The sequence below is a fragment of the Danio rerio genome, chromosome 21 (assembly GCF_052040795.2).
Source record: "Danio rerio strain M-AB ecotype USA chromosome 21, GRCz13ab, whole genome shotgun sequence".
Classification (NCBI taxonomy): Eukaryota; Metazoa; Chordata; class Actinopteri; order Cypriniformes; family Danionidae; genus Danio; species Danio rerio.
The window spans coordinates 12530376-12553023 of record NC_141041.1 but is presented as its reverse complement, the minus strand read 5'-3'; the positions used below and the strand labels follow the sequence as shown (position 1 = coordinate 12553023).

General features: G+C 33.5%; 1 protein-coding gene across 37 annotated transcripts in view; it reads left to right on the top strand.

The window, feature by feature from the left end:
- Positions 1-22648, top strand: part of zgc:162472 — a 33933-nt gene that overhangs the window by 6765 nt on the left and 4520 nt on the right. For 6 of the 37 annotated variants that reach the window (XM_087299748.1, XM_087299742.1, XM_087299749.1 and 3 more), the window contains exons 5-25: positions 48-110; positions 1657-1827; positions 3266-3399; positions 3472-3566; positions 4618-4672; positions 5641-5769; positions 6050-6193; positions 6783-6840; positions 7573-7750; positions 7836-7960; positions 10245-10617; positions 14944-15075; positions 15267-15303; positions 17222-17314; positions 17414-18020; positions 18250-18392; positions 20137-20246; positions 20345-20619; positions 20951-21098; positions 21168-21201; positions 22444-22530. In XM_087299748.1, coding sequence (XP_087155874.1) covers positions 48-110; positions 1657-1827; positions 3266-3399; positions 3472-3566; positions 4618-4672; positions 5641-5769; positions 6050-6193; positions 6783-6840; positions 7573-7750; positions 7836-7960; positions 10245-10617; positions 14944-15075; positions 15267-15303; positions 17222-17314; positions 17414-18020; positions 18250-18392; positions 20137-20246; positions 20345-20619; positions 20951-21098; positions 21168-21201; positions 22444-22530 — 3191 coding nt within the window. 37 annotated transcript variants of the gene reach the window in all.

The window sequence follows — 22648 nt, the reverse complement described above, 5'->3', positions numbered from 1 at the left end:
GGTAGTGTCCTATGGATTATATTAGATACTGTCTTGTTTTTGTACAGGTCTTTTACAGAAGAGGAGCAGAAAGCATCAGAGACAGTATTAGATGACTCTCCTACACCAATGTAAGCTTGAATATTTATACAAAGTTATTTTAATGTCATCCGTTGTTGGTTAATAGTTTGAATTTGTTTTTTATTTTGATCTTTTCTGTCCTCATTTGACATTTTTAGTCTCATTGTGTGCCGTTTATTTATTTAAATGTCTATAGTTTTTAATAAATGTTATTTTTCATTTTTTTTTCTTGGTTTTAGTAATATTTTTTTAAAGTTTTAAATACCGAATGAGAATGGAAAAATAGTTCTCTGATAAATAGTTTTTTTCAGAATAGTTTTAACACACACTTTTTATTTATTTATGTATTATCGTTTTTTAAATGCCTTTTTTTGTATCAGCTTAATTTTTTATAAACAAAATTCTTTTAGATTATTGGTTTTGGGTTTAGTTAAAGGGATAACATTTGATTGTTTTATTTACTCCCAGGCTGAGCAAGAATATAGGTGACTTTCTTTCTTTTCTTTCAAACATATTTTTTAGCAGAACATTTTTAACTTGGTGATTCATAAGAATTTAAGCGATTGACTACTTTTTAGAGTAAAAAAACTAACAAATCATATGCAGGTGATAGGAAATTAATACCTGTGGCTCCTGATGATACATTGAGGTCTTATAAAGCGAAGCACTCAGTATTAGATGACTCTGAATATTTATATAAGATTATTTTTAATACCATTGAGGTTTTTATTGTGGATTAATTAAGTTTGAATTATCTCGTGTGCAGTTTACTGATATAAATGTCTATTGTTTTTAATAATTGTAATGCTTTTTTGTTTTGTTTTACAATACCATACTCAGTACTAAGTTACACAGAATAAGAAAATTGCAGACTGTCTTTTTTTCTTATTTTCCCACTGTCCCCTCAAAATAAAATAAAATAAAATTGCATTTATTAATTAAAAACAAGCACATCAAAATTAAAAAAAAACTGAAGCCAGGTTACCAATGAATGAGTAAATAAGAGTAATAAAAGAAAAGAAAGAAATGAAAAAATCCCTTTAGGGAGTCAGTCTTCCCTCTTTCCAGTAGTTTACTGTGTTAAATGATTTAAAAATATACTGTATAGTTTTTACCCCAAATGAAAATGAGAGGTATTAAAATATTTCTTTTGTAACCAGCAATAACAAAATAGTATTAAGTAGGTGTGTGTGGTTTCTGTACTACTGTGCCATGAGCTAGCGCTGACTTATTAGCGGAAACACATCAGTAGGATATTATAGTATCCATTTGTGTTCCTATTTGAGTAAATATTTATATAATATGTGGCGCTATAGTTGTTGAGATATTCTAAAATCCCTCATCACTCAATAAGAAAAAAGATACTTTTACTTAAGGATCGATCCTTTTGATACATTCCCGGTATCGAAAATACAGATACTTCATGATCGATCCGCCCATCCTTATTATAAATGATCTTCAGTTTTCATTCAGAGAATGATTTACTGCATAAGACCTTAATGTATCATCAAGAGAAATTCTATTTAATGCACAGGTTTTCATCTGTCACGGAAAGCAAAAAACAAGTAATGTGTTAAACATCTTGTTTCTCTTCAGTTCTTCCAATACTCCAGATCCTCCAGCCGTTGAGGAGCCGGTGGTAGAAGATGCTGATCCCGAGGAAGATGAAGAGAGAACAGAAGAAGCTCAGGAGGAGGATAAAGAGCCTCTGCTGGTGCCCAGAGTAAAGGTGGCTGAGGATGGATCTCTGATTATTGACGAGGAGAGGTCAGTAGTGCTTTGTTTATCCTCATTTGATGCTCAGAAATGTAGTGCAGACAGTTGAAGTCATAATTATTAGCCCTCCTGTGATTCTTTTTAAAATATTTCCCAAATGATGTTTAACAGAGCATAGCATTTTTCACAGTATTTCCCATAATGTTTTTTCTTCTGAAGAAAACAAAATATTTCGACTAGAATAAAAGCAGTATTTAATTTTTTAAAACCATTTAAGGTCAATACTAATAGCCCTCCTAAGCAATTTTTATTTTTGATTGTCTTCTGAACAAACCACTGTTATACAATGACTTTCCTAATTAGCCAAACTTGCCCAGTGCTTCCCAAAGGTTTAAAATATACTTGCGGTCGTGCCGGATTGAAGCACACCTTTCACCCACAGCACATAAAAACTGTATGCAACAAATATTTTTATTATTATCTGTTTTAAACTTTTTCTTTTCAATGTGTTAAAATAAAATTTCTCTTTTATGCTATTCAGGAGCCATGTGCACCCACTGACAAGTAAAATAAGAGCAAATAAGAGAAAAATGACAGAAAAAAAGGAAGAAAAACATACAAGATATCATAAAAATATAACAATTACAAGACTAAAATGTATTTAATTAAGACAAATGAGTTAATAACCCATTACTAATGGTGTACAAATATTCTGCAGGCAATTTAGATGTGATTTCATCCATTCTGAATATTTAGTAAAGGTTTTCCGAGTCATTTAGATTAAAGAATTAATTATTTAATGTCACTCTTGCGGATGTGCGCAAAAAAATTAATGGCAGCTTAGAAAACGAAAGAAAAATTAAATCCCAGATATTTTAGTACATTTAAAAATGTCGACCGGACACAAAAAAGTTTTGTGTGTCTGCCGAGCTCGTGAATGTTGACAGTTCTCGAACACACAGAATGAGCAGTATGAAACGGGTAAAGGAGAGAAGATTTTCCACTGCTTAATCTCTCGCTGATGTTTGTTTATATTGGGCGGAAACACAAAAAAGTGTAAAAGGATGATAATAACAGTAAAAAAACTGACATCAAATATACTTGTGCGGCAGTTAATATACCTTAATACCTATAAAATAAAGCTAGTTAAGCCTTTAAATTGCACTTTAAGCTGAATACTAGTGTCTTAAAAAATATTTAGTAAAAATGTTGTACTCACAATGGAAAAGATATAAGAATGCAGTTATTAGAAATGAGTTATTAAAACTATGATGTCTAGAAATGTGTTTAAAAAATCAGCTTTCCGTTAAACAGAAATTAGGGAAAAATAAACAGGGTTGCTAATAATTCAGGAGGCCTAATAATTCTGACTTCAGCTGTACATGTATATTGTTATCAGGATGTGAGATGACTTGTATCATGATATGAGATTTTTGTTATTTTGCTCAGAACTTATAATGCAAAATTCTTCTTGAATTCTGTTGTGTAGTTTAACAGTGCAGGTATTGAGAGCTAATGGGCCCAATCCAGCAGAAGACAGAGATCCTATATTTGAGCGTGGCTCCACCACCACCTACTCCAGCTTTAGGAAAGGCACCTACACCAAACCATGGTCCAACGGAGGTCAGAAGCCAAACACAAAATACCTCTTAATCCAAAGTGTCATATGTTTAATTAATTTTGTCTGTGTTTTAGAAACTGAGATGTTTTTCCTGGCCATCAGCATGGTTGGGACTGATTTCTCCATGATCGGCCAACTCTTTCCACACCGAGGTCGATTGGAGATCAAGGTGATCACCATATCTTTGTGTTTCCTGCTCTAAACAGTGGATTGTTGAAAAATGTGGGGATTAGGAAAAGTGCTCACCAAGGTTCATTTAATAATAAAATTAAAAACATTTTTATTGTGCAATATTCTTTGAGCAAAACTATATATGTCACTATGGACCACAAAACCAGTCAGTTTAATTAGAAAAATTGAAATATTGAGAAAATAACCTTTAAAAATGTCCTAATAAAGTTCTTATAAATGCCTAGTACTAAATCAAATGATAGTTTTTATATATTTACAGTAGGAAATTTACAAATTTTTTCATGGAACATATTCTTCACTTTATATCCTAATGATTTTTGGCATAAAATATAAATCATACATTTTTGGGTATTGCCAAAAAATTACCCATGCAACATGAAGCCTTGATCACACTTGCACGTTTGACCCATAGACTTCCATTCACGCACACACAAATATGACAAACCGCAAGGTCGTGCGGCAAGTTTTGCAGTTTGCTGCGTTGCAAAGTTCAAACTTGGTTAACTCTGACCTGTGAAATTGCATCCTGTTACTGGGTGAGACCAACCGAAGATCACAACAGAAATTTAAAATATGAACCAGTCAATCACTTGCTTTTTTTTAAATGTCTAATCAACTTGTTTGATCCTACACCTTTTTGCAGTGGCGTACCACAGAATTGTGCATGCTCAAACTCTAGTTTGACCACGGCATAAGACTTATTTTAAACATGTTAGCATATTATTAAAAAAATGGAAGCTAATTTTTATAAGCAGCTGTTACTCCAGTGTCTTGTACTAATAAATTGTCTTTTAATCGCTCTTTAAAAAATTTTCTTATTAATATTGATGTTAAAAACGGTTGTGCTGCCTGCAAGCTTTTTTGTCATTGCTGATTGTCACTGTTTAATGTTTGTTGGTTACAAGTGAAGATGCTGACTATTGTCTAATATCTCCAAATCTGTAAATAAATCATTTGTGCATAAAATACAGCACAGGCTTATTTTCAGAGGTCTTAATCCATATAATTCTGTTCTCTTATTTCCCCAGAACAAGTTCAAGAAAGAGGAGAAAAACAATGCATGGAGAATAGATAAAGCTTTCAGTAAGTCAATGTTTTTAGCAATGTGCAACCAATATACAGTTGAAGACAAAATGACTAGCTCTCCTGTGAAATTTTGATGAGCTTTTCAATGATCTCTGTTCAACACATTTTTATACATAACAGTTTTAATAACTCATTTCTAATAACTAATTTCTTTTGTCTTAGTCGTTATGACAGTACATAATATGTTACTAGTTATTTTGCAAGATACTATTATTCACCTTAAAGTGCAATTCAGTTCAATGCATCTTTATTTGTATAGTGCTTTTACTACGTAGATTGTGTCAAAGCAGCTTCACATAGAAGATTATAGTAAATTGAAACAGTGTCAGTCCAGTTTTCAGTGTTGAAGTTCATTTCGATTCAGTGTGGTTTGATTACAATTATGGCCAAAATAATCATGTTTATAATTTTTCCTATTTTCGAGCATCCCTAGTTTTTATGGGTAATAGTTTGTCATACCTCAAAAGTGCATATTAAGGACTGAATTGACAACAGTGGTTTTTCTGTAGCCAATTAAAAAGTTATTAAGGGAGCTAATATTTACCTTAAGACAATTTGAAAAATCTATTCCAGCCAAACTAAAAGAAATAAAAGTTGTTGTACATTACTAGAGAAATATTTTGAAAAGTTTTTAAAAAGGGCCGTGGAATAGAAAACGTACATTACTAAATAGATGTGTGTGATATCGATCCATTTATTTTTACCGTTTATATTAGTACATTACAAGCAGTAACAATATTTTGTTGTGAATGGAGGTGTGTTTTTGTTTAGGTGCATTGGCTGGTTTAGGCCTGTGATGGATAAATATATTGAATGTTTTTGGATTCTCAAGACACCTTTTTTGTTTGTTTTTGTCATACTTCAATATTTCAGCTCACACATTAAAATTAAAATTACAGTATTATCTATCACACATGCCAAGCATTAAGATGCTTTTCACTTAGTAAATCTTAGTGTGTTTTCAGAGGAGAAGCGACGTTTGGATCTAGATTTCTTCAAAAAGTTAATGGAGCAGATTCTAAATGACGAGGAAGAGAAAAAGAACAAAAGCAAAGAGCATTTCAAGTTGGCAAAAGCAAAAAGGAAAGTGAGAGGTCAGTTTGTTTGTTTTTTTGGATTTTTTGTTGTTTGTTGAGTTTTTTTTTGACAAGCTGTTATAAACACTTGAACTCTTTTTTTTTTTTGTGATCAACTTTTTATTGTTTTCAGAGATTAACAAAATTACATCTTATGAGACAAATGTATAACAGACACATTATTGTTAACTTGAGTTAAAAGAAGAACGGGAAAATGCATTTAAATAATAATAATAATAATAAATAAACATATATATATCTGATCCAGTGGCTAAAAGCAAGGGAATGGACTCTTCAGAGGATTCAGACAGCGATGTGGTGGCAGGAGAAAAGGAGAATGAAGATCTTTCAAATGATGGAGAAGGTGATGTCACTCCAAAGAGACGCAGGGGACGAGCAGCGAAAAATACAGACAGGGACATAAAGAGGATATATGAAGAGGGTATGTTTTTAATGTATTTTCTATTTTAAGGGGACCTATTATGCTTGTTTTTACAAGATGTAACATAAGTCTGTGATGTTTCCCCATAGTCTGTATGTGAAGTTTCAGCTTAAAGTACTCCACAAATAATGTTTTAGAACTCTTTGAAACTGACCCTTTTAGGCTTTGATCCTAATTTTTGCTATTTTGGTGACTGTCGCTTTAAATTCAAATGACATTGTGCTCTTTTCAAAAGAGGGTAGAGCTACATATGCCTGTGTGTCAGCATAGTGGCAGATACAAAAACAAGACTAACGTCCTATGCTAATGAGGGAGAGATTGTCACTAATGAATGGGACTTTCCCCCTCTGAGGACACATACAAAGGGAGAATGTCAACCAAAGTGTTTCTGCAAAATGAATACATTTTTCCCATTACAAGCTGGTTATATTCACATACTGTTGCCAAACAACTGTGTTTGAAGCCCTTATAAAAGTGATTTTTGCATAAAAGGTCACCAATTTTTGGTTAATATTTTGTATGCTGTTTTTTATTTTGTAATATAATTGTAATTTTTTTATATTATTTATTGCTAATTTCAATTATTCAGTAGATAACCCTGAGGACTGTGAAAATGTTACTTCAGACACTCAGTCACCGGATGACAGGTAAGAAATTTTATATATATATATATATATATATATATATATATATATATATATATATATATATATATATATATGTATATATATATATATATATATATATATATATATATATCATTAAAAAGTTTAAAGAAATCTCATGTGCATTTGTTTTTTTTTTTTCAAATTAAAATGAAAACTAATATTCAGATGTTTTGTGTTAAGTCTTTTGTTTTGTCACCATTTTTGTGCTCAAAAATACAGTAAAATTATAGTATTAAAAAAATCATACTATCATTCTCAATATGCTGATTTGCTGCTAAACGTTTAGATAGTAAAATAGTCAAATCTTATAAAGTGCAGCTAAGTATTTTTAATTTAAATAAATAATTATTTTTTTAAGGTTATTTGATTAATAGAAAGTTAAAAAAGCAGCATTTATTTTAATTGGTTACATTTTACATAATTATTTAATTTAATTTAATTAACAATGTAAAAGTTTTCAGGATTATTTGATTATTAGAAAGATAAAAGATCAGCATTTAATTTAATTCATTATGTTTTACATGGTTATTTAATTTAACTAGCCATCTAAAAGTCTTGACTGTCACTCAAGTTATTAATTTATTTATTTTGCATACATGAAAAGTATTAAATCTTGTTAACATTAAACGTAAGTTTTATTTCTGCACAGCATAGATGGTTTATTATATTACACGACCTTTTGTGGGCTGAAAATGAAACATTTTCTGGCAGGTTAAAGGACTCAGAATCATCAAAGAACATAAACAAGAGTCCTTCTATTAAACCTGCTCTGCTGAAGGGTCGACCTCAGAAACTGATCCCGAACATCAGCCGCAGATGGGGCGATCGACGGCCCAAAAACAACATTCAGGAAAACAGGACTTCGCCTAAAGATGAAGATCCTCTCAAGGTAATGTTTTCAGCTGTTTGATACAAGATCTACAGCAGCAAGTGACAGAAGAGTCTGTTTAATCTACTATAATCATTTTTTTTAGGTGCCTTCCGCCTCAAAAGAAGAGAAAGAGAAGAAACAACCTTCAGTTATCATTGATCTGATTGATTTAGATGAAGAACCGGACCTGAGTGCTGTGCAAGAACAGATATTCAATAAACCAACCAGGTAAGCATAGGAATCTTCAGTTATACGTGGGATTTGCTTTTGCTTTGTTTATATAGTGCTATAGGATGGTTTGATAATGTGAAATGTTTTTGGTTTGATTTTATTTGAATCATTTAATCATAAATTTCTTTTTAGATAATATTTTTTTAACCTTTTTTGTTAAAGTTTACTAGTTTTAGTAGTTCAACTTAAACCTTTCCTTCCAGTGATTTTGATTTGAATTTTCATTTATCTTATTTTCCGGAAGTTGAGTCACATAGAGTCAAAACCACATTGTTGAGAGAAAAACAAAACACATACGTTTTTGGTGTATGCATTGGAGTATAAGACACCTTTTATCAATTTATTTAGAAAAAGTAAAAATATCCTAGGCGTCATGGTGGAGCAGTGGTTAGCACTGTCGTCTCACAGCAAGTTGGCATTTTTGTGTGGAGTTTGCATGTTTTCCCCGTGTTGACATGGGTTTTCTCCAGGTGCTCTGATTTCCTCCACAGTCCAAAGACATGTTGATGAATTGAATAAACTAAATTGGCCGTAGTGTATGTGTGTGAATGAGAGTATATGGTTGTTTCCCAGTACTGTGTTGCAGCTGGAATGGCATCCACCGTGTAAAACATATGCTGGATATATTGGCAGTTCATTCTGCTGTGGCATCGCCTGATTAATAAAGGGACTAAGCCGAAATAAATGAATGAATGAAAAATACAGTAGCCTACCGGTAGTCTTAAATAAAATGAAGCATTTACAAACATTATAAAACTCTGCATCAATTACTATACATTTAGCAGTGTCCTAAAGACTTTAGCCCCTTTCACACAGTGATACCGGTAAATTTCTGGAAAATTTTCGGAACGACTTTACCGGTATATTGAAAAAAGCGCTGTTCACACAGGCGAGGACGTTACGGAAATTTTCCGAAAAAGAGCATTCACACATCCATTCCAAAATACCGGTAAATTCTGACATCATTCACCACAAATGAGCTTCAAACGGCTGCGCTTGTATTTCTAAACATTTGACTAAATTACAAACTCTGTGGATGATCAATATTGTGAACAACTTTTGCAGGATCACTTTCGCATGTCGAGATGTTCATAATATGTGCGTGTGCAGGCGCTCATAGGCGCACGCAAAGCTTGAAGGTAAACAAACAACGGCTTATCATAAGCATCTCATCGATGATTATTTACACAGTTGGCATTAAGAAGAACATATAAACGTGATCTGACTAACTTCTAGCAGCTAAATGTGTCTGGAAACATATTCAAAGGCTTTTATCCTCACAAACCGCGCGGACGTAAATGCATCTGACTGTTGTGATTGGCTAAAGCAGACGTCTCACGTCAGCACGTTCTAGACGTGCACGCGCTTATTACGGGAATCTTCCTTCTGCATTCACACAGCGCAGCATTCCGGCAAATTGCCGGTAATGTTACAACTTCTCTTTCCGGAAAATAGCCAGAACCAATTTACCGGTATTTTCAAAATACTGTTCACACACACAACCTTTGGTCTGTATGTGTGAAAGGGGCTTTTGTTATGAAATAAACTGAAATTAAACATGTCAAGCCTGAAAGAATTTATTTAATGTATATTTAATTCTGTCAGTGTGTGAGAGGTGCTACATGAAAACTCACATGTGTGCATTCTGCATCATGTAAATCACATTGGAAATTAAGTTGCAGCATTTTTTCTGAGATAAAATACATGTTTCGTGTTTATTTCAGTTATGAAATTTGTTTTTGATCATTTTTGAGTTTTTGATAACAGTAACAACTATACCGCGCCAATGTTTGTACTTTTTGTAATATATTTTTTTTCTGATGCTTTTTGTATTCCTTTGATTTTTGAATAGTTTTTTTTTCATTCATTTATTCATTGTCGGCTTAGTCCCTTTATTAATCCGGGGTCGCCACAGCAGAATGAACCGCCAACTTATTCAGCACGTTTTTACGCAGCAGATACCCTTCCAGCCGCAACCCATCTCTGGGAAACATTCACACACACACACACACACACACTCATACACTATGGACAATTTAGCCTACCCAATTCACCTGTACCGCATGTCTTTGGACTGTGGGGGAAACCGGAGCACCCGGAGGAAAACATGCAAACTTGCATACATGCATACTGCGCCACTGCATAGTTTTTTTTTATTTTATTTTTTTTACTTTTTTATTTTATTTTGTTTTAGATTATCATTATTGTTTTTTCCCAGTTATTCTGTGGTCTTGTTTTCAGTTTTACTTGTCACACTAATTAGTATCCATCTTAAATTTAGGTCAGGAAGGATCCCCAAGCTCTCTCAGCATGTGATACAGGCAGCGGCAGAGGAGGAGGAAGATGAGGAAGAGCCCTCTGATCACCCTACCTCTTCCAAAGTTTGTGTTCCATCACCTGGCTGTAGGGCTAAAATAAAACCAGGCCCCAGACTAAAACAGGGCATGCAGAGGAGAGGGAAATCTAGACTGGTGACTTTACTGGCCTCTGGGGCTGAAGAAGATGATGATGAAGAGAGAGAGGAGGCAGACGGTTGCATCCTGAGCCAGGAGGACTTTCCTTCAAACTCTGAAGAGGAAAACCAGGCATTTGTGCCAATGAGTCTACGACCTCAAGCACATTTTGATTCAGAGGTGGTAGAAACCATGGAAGAGGTGTGTTTATTTATTTATTACATCATATTAGGAAGTCATCAGGGTTTCCTTCATCACATATTATTACCTAGAAGACTCCCAATGTATTCACTCATTCATACACTTAAAAATGGTTAACCCTCCTCTGAAATAGTGTTTCTTTTTCAAATATCTGAGTGAACTGACGTTTAACAGAGCAATGGTATTTTTACAGTATTTCCTTTTTTTTTTCCATTTGACTGAAAAAAAAAAAAAATTATATATATATATATATATATATATATATATATATATATATATATATATATATATATATATATATATATATATATATATATATATATATAGGCAATGTATTTTGGTGCATTTAAACAAAACAGATTTATCAAAGGTGCAGTAGGTGATTGTCTTCAGAAACATGTTTTGTTGTGCTGGTTGAAAGTCTCTTCACATTCCAGTAGTACTGATTAAAGTAAATGATCTAAACGTATTTATATGTATTTTTTAGGGATGTAACGGTATCAGAATTTCACGGTACGATAATACCTCGGCATGAATGGCAGGTTACGGTATTTATTGAATAACTTACAGGAAAAACAAAACTAATGAAAAGACTCGAAAAAAAGTGCCAAAAGTGTTTATTTACCTTAGCACTGAACATATCAATGACATACACATTAGCCATCTATCTGTAAGTTTCGAAACAGGAACTTCAATTTTTCAATTTTAATAACAAAAAACTATTAAACCATGTAAAAAAATAGTTTCAATTTAGTATTGTTGAAAACTCATCACATTCAACATTTAATCACTCACTCATTTAGATGTGTTTTTTAAGGAAAATTATCATATAACTATAATCTGGTAAAAGCTGGGATCTCTGGGCATGTCCCCTGCAACAGAGAAAAACCCCTCTCATTTGGGACTGAGGTTTCTGGGACAGTGAGATATGATTTAGCCAAGGTTGACAGCAGTGGGTAACGCTGTGCATTGTCTTTCCACCACTTGAGAGGACAAGCCATGAGTGTGATAGAGGTCTCTTTGCGGTACAAGTCAATGTCTGCATCAATCTAACTGCTGTGTTCTGCAGTCCCCATGACTGTTTTTAGTCATATTCCCCGACTTATATTTCACCACAGTCTGGCAGTGCCTGTGTATTGTTTTTTTCTTTGTCTGTCACCTTTTCTCCTTTTTCGTATCTTTTTAGAAAAAAAACGAAATGCTTCCACACATCCGTTTTAAAACCCGCTTTATTTTCGATCATTTCCAGCTCTTTTTCTTCCCTGCTACTAGCAACACACTCCATTTCCCCATTACTGGATCTGTAGTGACAACAGACTGCAAAGGATGATGGGAATTGTAGTTCCCGCTACCTCCCGTTCGCTTCATTTGCCTAAGCAAACGTTTCTTAGAAATATAGTTTTATTGAGTCATGCGCCTACGGTAATATTGATAAAAATTACTATTGCTGTATGACAGTATTTACAATATTGTTACATCCCTAGTATTTTTATATTCTAGATAAGGCATAAAACTAAAAAATGTTCGTCCAATTAAATATTGTCAGACAAATAACTCAATTACGACAGGTATCTCAAACTGTCTGTCAACAAATGAACATTTCTGCCAACCTCTTTAGGCAGACAGATACGTCATTCACGCGCACACGTGAAGCATGCATCTACTGCTGACAGAGAGATGTAATCCATAAACTCTGCATCAACCTGAACTTCTTTCTGAAAGACCAATGGGGCCTTGTATGCATGAACAGAAAGATTGTTTCTGAAAGGGATTCTGCCAAAAATGCAGAATCAAAACTTTTCTAAACCCTGAATCACGGCTGAAGTATTACATTTAGACAGGTGTGTTTGAAAACAATTTAGCCAAGCAAAGCTGATGTAGATTGTGTTCTTGTTTATGAATGGGTTTATATGCACGGAAGTGTTGTTCAGCTAATGAAAATGTCCGGCAAAAAATTGGCTATTTTCAAGTTAATGGAGTACCTTTTACAGACTATATTACCTTTTAATATAGTCGGTTAAATTGACCCGAGCATTCGTTAGTTGTTCAAGTGAAAAAGGGTCTGAAAACAAGCGATGTACTAGGATCACTCGTTGAATTGATAACATAAGCATAAGTGAAATGTAAACAGATGACAGGACATTTCTGTTTTTAGCACTCCTTTTTTTCTGATCTTGTTTTTATTTAGTTTAATAACAAATAAGTAAATGTGCTCTTCCGCCTAACCAGCTTCACTGAGGTGAAGTTTAATTTATATTCACACATTTGTTCATTTTTGAACAGTGACAGCCTGTGATACAGTTTGGGGAAATATAATCCTGCACGCGCCGGCCTGTGAACAACTATGCTTGATAAAGTGTGTGTTTTCTAAATGGTGAATGACATGATCTAGTGTTATATCTAATCAGTGCACCTTCGTGAGTTCATGATGTAAGGAGGCGTGGCTTTTGACGGCAGGAGAGGGTCGTAAAATTTCTAAGCTATTATGCTAATGCTAGCATTCTGGCAGATCACCTATTGCACCTTAAAATAGATATATAAATAAATAAAAATAGTAACGTCAATATTATTAGCCCCCCTTAAAAACTTAAAATATTTTTCAATTGGCTACAGAACAAACCACTGTCATTCAATGACTTGCCTAATTAACCTAGTTAAGCCTTTAAATTAGACCTTAATCTGCATACTGGAATCTTATTAAATATGATGTACTGTCATCATGGCAAAGACCAAGGAAATTAGTTATTAGAAATTCATTTAAAAACTATTATTTAAAAAATGTGTTGAAAAAATTAATCTCTGTCTAACAACGACTGGGAAATATATAAAAAAAAAGAATTACAGAATTATCTTATTATTTTGTCTTCAACTGAACATGTATACATACACAGCACGTTAGTTTGTTTTTGTATGTTTAAGTAACATTTTTGTCTTCATTTAGGATGTTTTACAAATATAAAATACAAATGTTGTCATTTAAAGCATTTTTACATAAAAAAACAGAAACATGTTTTCAGATATGTTTATATACATTTTTAGACATATATAAACACAAAATCAATGTTTTAACTTCAGAGGAGTTTAGAAAATCTATATTAGTTTATTGAACACAATAAATTGAATACTTAGTTATTCTGACCAATTGCCATTTTGTGTATAAAAAACAAACACACTCTATATAACAATGTTTTTGTATTTGAAACATGGGACAAATCAGAAATATCTTGAATAATGAAATATTGACAATTTACTCAAACACATCCCTATTAAATCCATAGAAATTAAACATTTTAGTACACCATATACAGTGGGGGAAATAAGTATTGAACACATCCTGTTTTTCCTGGAAATAATATTTCTAAAGGAGCTGTTGACATGAAATTGAACCAGATTTTGGTAAAAACCCAAACTATACAAACATAATAATTAAAAAAAAATCTATCTAAAAAATTTGTTATGTGTAATGAATGAAATGACACGAGGGGAAAGTACTGAACTACTGAAACGTATTTAATACTTTTATATAAAACGCTTTTTTGCTGATGGAAGCTTAAAGACGCCTCTCATACGGAGAATGAAGTTACATCAATTGGTCAGGTGTGAGTTTTTTACAGACTTCAACAGAGTGTAAAACCTTTGATGGGTCTGTGGGTCTCTGTTATCATATCTGATCTTTAATTTGTATTCCATATTGGATTCAAGTCAGGTGATTGGTTGGGCCATTCTACAGCTTGATTTTTTTTTTCTGATTTTCTTTTTCTTTGAGAGTTCCCTTGGCTGTGCTTTGAATCATTCTCTTGCTGAAATGTCCACTTTAGTTTCCTCTTCCTCATCCTGCTAATGTAAATGTTGGACTGAAGCAGCTAATATTAATTTACAATGAGGAAGGGCAGAGGGTTGCTGAAGAACTACTGAGAGATTTCAGCTTCAGATTTCAGTCTTTCCACACCTCCCGTTTTTCATGTGTGTTCAATAGTTTTCCCTGTGTCATCATTTTATTAAGCATAACTTAATTTGTATACGAATTAGATTTGTTTTCATTGCATATATGGATTTATTTAGTTGTCACCAACATCTGGTGAACATTTCAAGTCAACAGCACCTTTAAAAAAATGTTGTCTGAGAAAAAAAGGATTCAATACTTATTACCCCGCTGTATGCTTGAATGGTACTGTATGGCCTACATCCATGTACTAAATATACTATCCATGTTTCTGAGCAAAGCGATGTTCAGTCTTGCTTCATCATTCAAATTAATTTCTGCATGTCATGTCCAAGCTTTCATTGTCCTTCCCTTTTCTTTTACTCGTTCCCATTGGCTCCCAGCTGGACATTTCAGCGAATGTGCCTGATATCTTGAGCGCGTCCCACAATGCTTTGTGCCCCGAGTCTGCATGTGAGCAGGCCGTATTTCCTGCTGGTCCTGTCTCGTATGAACATCAGTTGGACCTTCTCGTTGTAAGTCTTCCCATCGTCGGTTGTGGCTCTTTTTCACATCTGATGCTTTCTCCATTCACTGTCCATCATAAACACTGACTTATCACTTAATGTCTTTTTTTATTTCTTTATTTGCACTTGATGTCAGCTGCAGTGAACATAAATCTAGTTGTATTGGATGGGATGGTACTAATTTGTGTCTCGTTTTGTAGGATGTCATTGAGTTTCTTGACCCAGAACACATGGAAGGTGAGGAGAAACTCTCTCAGGCTTATTTGAGTGAACTATCGCCTGATATACAGTAGTCAACATTTAAAGTGGATCAAAATGTTTTCCTAAGACAAGAATGGGTGTTGATCAATAGTTTTAGGATACTTTGAACGTTTTGATCCACTTTAAATGTTGACTACTGTATTTATATCCATCAAGTAGTATATTATATAGTCATAAACTTTTCCACTATTCAATAACATGTAACAGATGCACAGATTTGATTTAGATTTAAAACTGTTATAGTGTTTATTTATTCAAACACTAACCTAAATGAATAGGTTAAACTATAATTCTTATTACACATGCAAACAAATGTATTACATGTAGATATATTAATACCGCAGGGTGTCCGGAGGGTTGTAAAAAGTCTTACAATGTCTTAAATTTCAAACACTAAACTTAAATTCCCTGAAATATTGTGTTGTAGGTCCTTGATCGTTTATAACTGTACAAACACCCATCCAATCACTAACAATCCATTAAATTTTATCAATTCAACTAGTAAAAATGTTTTCCACCGGCAATTAGTAAAGATTTTTTATTCATTATTGGCTTAAAAAGGTCTTTAAAAGTCTTAAATATGACTTGGTGTAAGCTGCAGAAACCCTGTACCAGGTTTTTACTGGGGTTAATTGCAAATGATGTCAGTACAAATGAAGTGGTAAATTTTATTTTATATTAGCGAGTTTGTAAAGTCTATATTTAGGTCCAAAAACAAAATCTAAGAGAATTAGAAAAAAGTATGTTATTTAGAGTGGTCCAATGCTCCATCTACTGTTTATTACTGATTTAAAAAAATTAACATTTTACCATTTTCTTGTGTATTTTCAAAGCAAAACACAAGAAATGAATACAAGCGAATAATGTCATACATTTTGAAAAAAGCCATCACAAAATCATTAGTCATTTTAGGCCTCTAAAATTTACCCTATTCTTCATGTACGGGGAAGCACAGCCATTGGAATCTTATTTTGGCTCAACACTTCCAGTCTCATTCACTTTCATTGACATTAAAAACAGCTCGCTATGGTGCAAACCGATATTTTCTTATTATATTATTCTAGCTTTTATGTGTAATCATGAACACACTTGTTTGTAGAGCAAGTAGTTTGACCATTTCTGATGTTTATTATTCCTAGTCATTTCTTCCATAGGCATCGCTAAAACTAGCACTTTTCCCCCCTCTGCCATCAGACCTCTAAATGGCTGACAGGAGTCTGTTACAACAGACTTTCACTTGCACATACACACTTTAACATTTAACCACTGCAAATGTATGCTGTTACATTTTTCCACAATATCCATTCTTTACTGTTTCTGCACAACAGTTTTTAACATTTACGCATTTATCTATATAGAAACCTTTATTATATATTATTTATTTCATAGTTTATACTTGTTTACTTTTTTTCATGCCTATTTTGTTAAATAAGTTATTTATATTTTGAATATACATTACACTTTATTAGCATTCAGTGTGGAAAGCAAAGTAAGAATTTCATTGTGCAGAGAACCAGTTTCTTACTGTGCATATGACTATAAACACTTTGAATCGTAATTAAAGTCAATAAAACAAATGTTCCTGCAAAATCCTGGAGGGACTGATTTTAGAACATCATGTGCATGCTGTGGAGTTGGATAAGGGATGTATTGCATGTTAATTACTGTAATTAGTAATAGTGTAATATGTAACTAAGACTCTGTATAATAAAGTGGTTCTAAATCTTTAAATGTGTAATGATCCTACTATAAAAAAAAAAAAAAATTACATTTACTTTTCCAAACATGAACATTTAAAAAATGTTGAAAATAATAACATTTCATTTATGTCACCCACCCCTGCATGCAATGTAAATCATTTAATCTAAATTCTGGTGTTTCGTCTTTCTTTTAGTATGTAAAGAGATCAACAATGAAGCAGCTCAGACTCTTCTGACCATCGGCAACTCGGCTCAGATGATCCAGACCTCAGAAATGCCCTGCTTAAGTAAGAAAAACATCACAGTTCAACCCACTTCTTGAATCTAAATCATTACATTCCTTATTATCAAATTAGAAAACTGATTAATAAAAAAATCTTTTTCAGGTGGACATGATATTGATGTGCATGAAGAAATCGCTAATGAGGAAGTCTTCACAGAAACGGCCATCATGTCTGATCCTTCTATAAGCTGTTATTCAGAGATGAGAAGTGATGTTGAACTTTCAAACAGTGAAACTCAAATCCCAGAACCTCCCACTTCAATAGAAGAGCCAATCAAATCACAGAATTCAGTGTCTCATCCTGGTCCCGTTCAGCAAGTCTCACAGGATCTGGCATCTACTTTTGTTCCTTCTTCAACAAGAGGCCGTTTCGCCAAACCCAAGCCCAATATTGGTCTGAAAAGCAGACGAGCTCCTCAGCAGCAGATCAGTTCAGAACTTCCTGCAGATTCTGTGGAGAACTCAAAGAGTCTGACTTCGGCAGAACAGGATGAAAAACAAAAGGCATCCATGCAAGAGATTGCAGATGAACTGTCAGACTCCTCTAACATACACCCTGAGGTCCAGCAGCCGGGTACAGCATCTGATAGAAGAGAAGATGCTCCTGAGAGACTGACTGGAGGTGATAGTAGAAAAGATGAAGACGAAATCACAGAGGAGAAGATAAAAGAACACGAAGAGGCTAAATCAGATCCAGTGCTTATTAATAGGTATTCAAATCTTGTTGATATCCTTTTGTTTTGTTATATATACAGTTGAAATCAAAATTATTAGATATAACGAATTGCATTAAGGTGTGACAAATCTGAAATCCTACATCTCTTGGTCGTTTTGTTCTGTTTTTTTTGCTAGCTAAAATGAATGCTTTAATGGCAGGGGTTCAGATCCCATTTTATGAGAGTGTGCATGTGTATATTGTCTGTATGCTGTGTGTTTCAGTGAGAGTGAGTCTCAGAGCACACTAGACGAGGCTCCTAAACCTGTCAGGAGGAACAGGGGACCCAAACCTAAACCAAACCTGACTCAAGCATCCAGAAAAAAACACACACAAACACAACTCAACACTCCTTCACTCACAACAGGTATGACAATTTAGACACACACACTGTTACCTAAAGCATGAAATGACTCGAAACATGACACTCATTAGGAAATAATCTAATTTAATTAATGTTTAAGATATTTAATTTAAGATTATTTCCTAATAAGCTTGATTTTTGAAGATTTTCTGTTTATATACATTGCATTTCTGTATACCCCCTCACAAACCTCTCTTTTAAATTTATATTTTTAATAGGAAGGTATACAATATTATATGTGTGCACAGGGCTTTACATTAACATCCGCCATTAAAGAGGATTTTATTCTCTCAGTGTGAAGTATTTTCTAAGTGCAAACCAGTTAATGGTCTCTTCTCAAAATGTATGTAGTGTTTGCAGCAAACATGCCAGCGTGTGTTAAAAATACTGTGTAAGATGAGTATGCTTGCACAGGAGCAACACTAGGAGAAGGCTATGACTGATTGTGTAGAATAACTGAATATGTAAAGCACTGATTATATATGTTAAATACTTGTATGAAGCTTAGAGTGAGTAACATATTATCAAGTTATTATCCTTTTATGACAATGTATGCAAACACTTAGTTCCTTTGCATAAGTTGCATCTATACTTTGCTGACATAGACCTGTAACATCTCTGTTGACATGAGCTAGTGGGCTGAGACCCAAGAATAGCAGGACCCCTTAGACTAGAAACCTATTCAAAACTGGCCAAGAGTTAAAACAAGATACCTAGGGGTGTGGAAAATAACCTGTATAAAGATTGTAAAAAAAACACAGAGACTTCAGAAGGAGCAGAGAAAGAGAGAACCAAAGAAATGAAGTGTCCAGGAGAGACTTCAGAATGCTCTGGGGTCTGCTCTGCTCTTTCTCAGCTTTATTATGGAGAATAAAGTCTATTTTCTGATATTCAAAACCTCCGGTCTGATCATTTCTAATTGATAAGAAGTCGAATTACGACACCATCCCGCCAAATGCGGGTAGATTTCAGCTTTGGCGGGTTAGACAGCCGCTCCCACTAGCGACTTTGGCAGGTTGGAAATAATTTTTACATTGTGGTTTTCTTAAAGCAGGGTTTGACAATAAGGATGTCCCAACATGCGTGCAAATGTGATCTTAGAATCGAGAAGCAGGACTGACAAAAATAACTGTTCCCAAAGTGTAGGTTAAACCGTTATAAGAAATCCTATGTACCTGTTTCATGGGTTTATGTAACAAGAGTCTACCTTAATTAGCATTATAAATTTTGTAACTGCTGTATTTTGTATTGTTTTTATTGTTTGTTTTTATTGAATGTCTGCAGCAATATGGTGATGCCATAACAAATGTCCTGTCAAGGACAATAAAGTTTACTACTACCACTACTAATTTAAAGTAACATGTAAAAATCTTTATTGTCAATATCAAATTCACTTTTTAATTAAATAAAAAAAATAATAAAATTAAAGATTTAAGTGTGCCCTCTTTAAAAACTTGCTTAAAAAAGACAATGCCTTGCTCTTTCCACTAAATGAATAATGTTCTTCCTATAGAGGATGGTAAATCTGGATTATAAGACAAAGGTGACAAGATTTTTAAAAGCAAGCTACAAAATCTTTTAATTTCTTGCCAGGTTTTGAGTATATAAACCTCTTTTCATTGCTTAATATATATATTTTTTATTTATACATTTGAAAAATACTAAACAAAATAGTTTTAAAACAAAAGCAAACAAAATTACAAAAATCTAAAACGTGAATTATTATGTTTTGGTCGTTTTCTTACAGGAATAACTTTCACTAAAAGTCCTGAAGAGGGCGCAGTTATTACCACAGAACCTGATGTTTCTCAAAGAGCAACACAACAGGAGGTTACATTGAGGCTTGAATCCACACAGGTAAAATATCACCTAAATCTGATTTTTAACCTTTATATAAGAAGCAGAATCATTAAAACAGGAACATGATTATAAATATTATGTCTTTTTTTCCATAGGCTGTCAAAGATATTTCTCCAGTTGTTTCTGAAGACAATTCCAGACCAAATACTCTGGTCAGATTAGACGAAGAACAAAACATAACGGCTCCAGATGAAGCTTTTGAAGACAGCAGTGTGAAACATTCAAGATGTGAATCTAAAGATGCTTCTGAGGAATCCATGTTTATACTGTCTCTGACAGAAATCCCACCCGCTTTACAACAGGGGGCGTGTCTTAGGACAGAACCCCTCCCACCCACAACTGAGCACGGCTTGCATTCTCATGGTCAAAGGTAAAGTTTGCTTTAAACTATTATCTCAACATGTCATAAAATGAACAATCAACATACTCATAAAAATATAAACATGTGGATTTAAGAATGTTTAATTCTTCAGCTTCAGACAATTATAAACAAAATGAGATTTTTCAGTGTAAACTATAATAATTCCTTACATTTATACAGCACTTTTCTGGACTTTCAAAGCGCTTTACACATATTAGGGGAGAATCTCCTTATCCACCACCAGTTCCATCACCAAACTAGATTGCTTTCAAATACAAGTCTTCATGTCCTTCCTCTTGTGTTTGCTTAATGTTTTTTTCCCCTTTTTTCTTTATTCCAGTGTGAATGAGAGCAAGGAAGTGTCTCACCTTCTGCTCACAGATGCTTTAGTTCTTGTGTCTGAAGAAGAGGAGAAGGAAGGAGAAGAAGAAGACAAATCCAGGAGAGGACAACTGAAACGCAAGACACCAGCCTCGACATCTCAAGAGGTGTCTAAAACATATCTTTTAGCACTATAGATGCTTCATAATAAGCTAATACTTTTTTTTTTTTTGTAGAGTACCAAAAGTGAGAGTCAAGCAGAAGATTGTGGTGAGACCATTTTCAGGACATCTTTATTATTAAAATTAGGGCTGTGCAATATGATAATATATTTCATAAGGACATCGTTTCATGTTGTGCTCTATCGTTTATTTCATTCATTCATTTTCCTTCTGGCTTAGTCCCTTTATTCATCAGGGTAGCCACAGCGGAATGAACCGCCTAGTTATCCTGCATATGTTTTACACAGCGAATGCCCTTCAAGCTGTAACCCAGTACTAGGAAACATCCATACACACTCAGACACTACGGACAATTTAGTTTATTAAGTTCACCTATAGCGCATGTCTTTGGACTGTGAGGGAAACTGGAGCACAAAGAGAAAACCCACACCAACACGGGGAGAACATGCTAACTCCACACAGAAATGCCAACTGATGCAGCCAGGAATCAGTGACCTTCTTGCTGTGAGGTGACAGTGCTAACCACTGAGTCACCGTAATGTCTATCGTTTATTTCATTGTATCACAAAATAGCATTTTTTTATAGTAATACTTCTTCATAATTTGTACTAGCTCAATATTACATGCCATTATGGGGATGCAGACATGAATAACAGCATTGTGCGAAAGTTGCAATCTTAAAAGCACAATGTTTGGCATTTTATTTAGCAATATTTTTTATTTTTATGTTGGACCTGTAATCTTTCATTTTTGAAATGTGCTATATAATTTATTAATATTTATTTACCATTTGTAAAATTTTCAATCAAACATTTACCTTTTAGTTCTAAATAAAGTGAGTACATTTTAGATTATCTGCTTGCTAAGTCGTGATGTATGAAATGCTGTGTCCGGGTCCAAGCCGCTACTCATTTGAATTGAGAAAATATTCTTTTATGACCACTTTTTAGTCATAACACACATTAAAGTTAATATTATATATAGTCATGCTGTACACAACAGTCTCATATATATATAAATATATGAAAACACAGAAATTGTACTCTCTTTCTCTCTCTCACTATATATATATATATATATATATATATATATATATATATATATATATATATATATATATATATATATATATATATAGTGAGAGAGAGAATATATATATATTAAAATATATATTAAAAAAAATATATATATATATATTTTTAATCAGGATATGAGATGACATATTGTGAGATAAAATTTTTGTCATATCGTTCAGCCCTAACAAAGTATAAACTTATTGTCATCTTACACCATATTGCTGTTTTATTAACCGTATTGTTGTTTATATTAGTCGTGGAAGTTTCAGAAAGCCCTGTGGCAGAAGAGACTGATGAACATCTGGAAAAGAAAAGAAAACAACCAGAGAGAACAAGAAGAGGTAAAAAATATTAGACTATTAGACTCCTGATTCACATAGCAGACTCTGATTCTTTGAATGATATCAGTAACACATTTCTGATTGTGCTCATGAGCTAATAATCACTCTTATTTGTGTA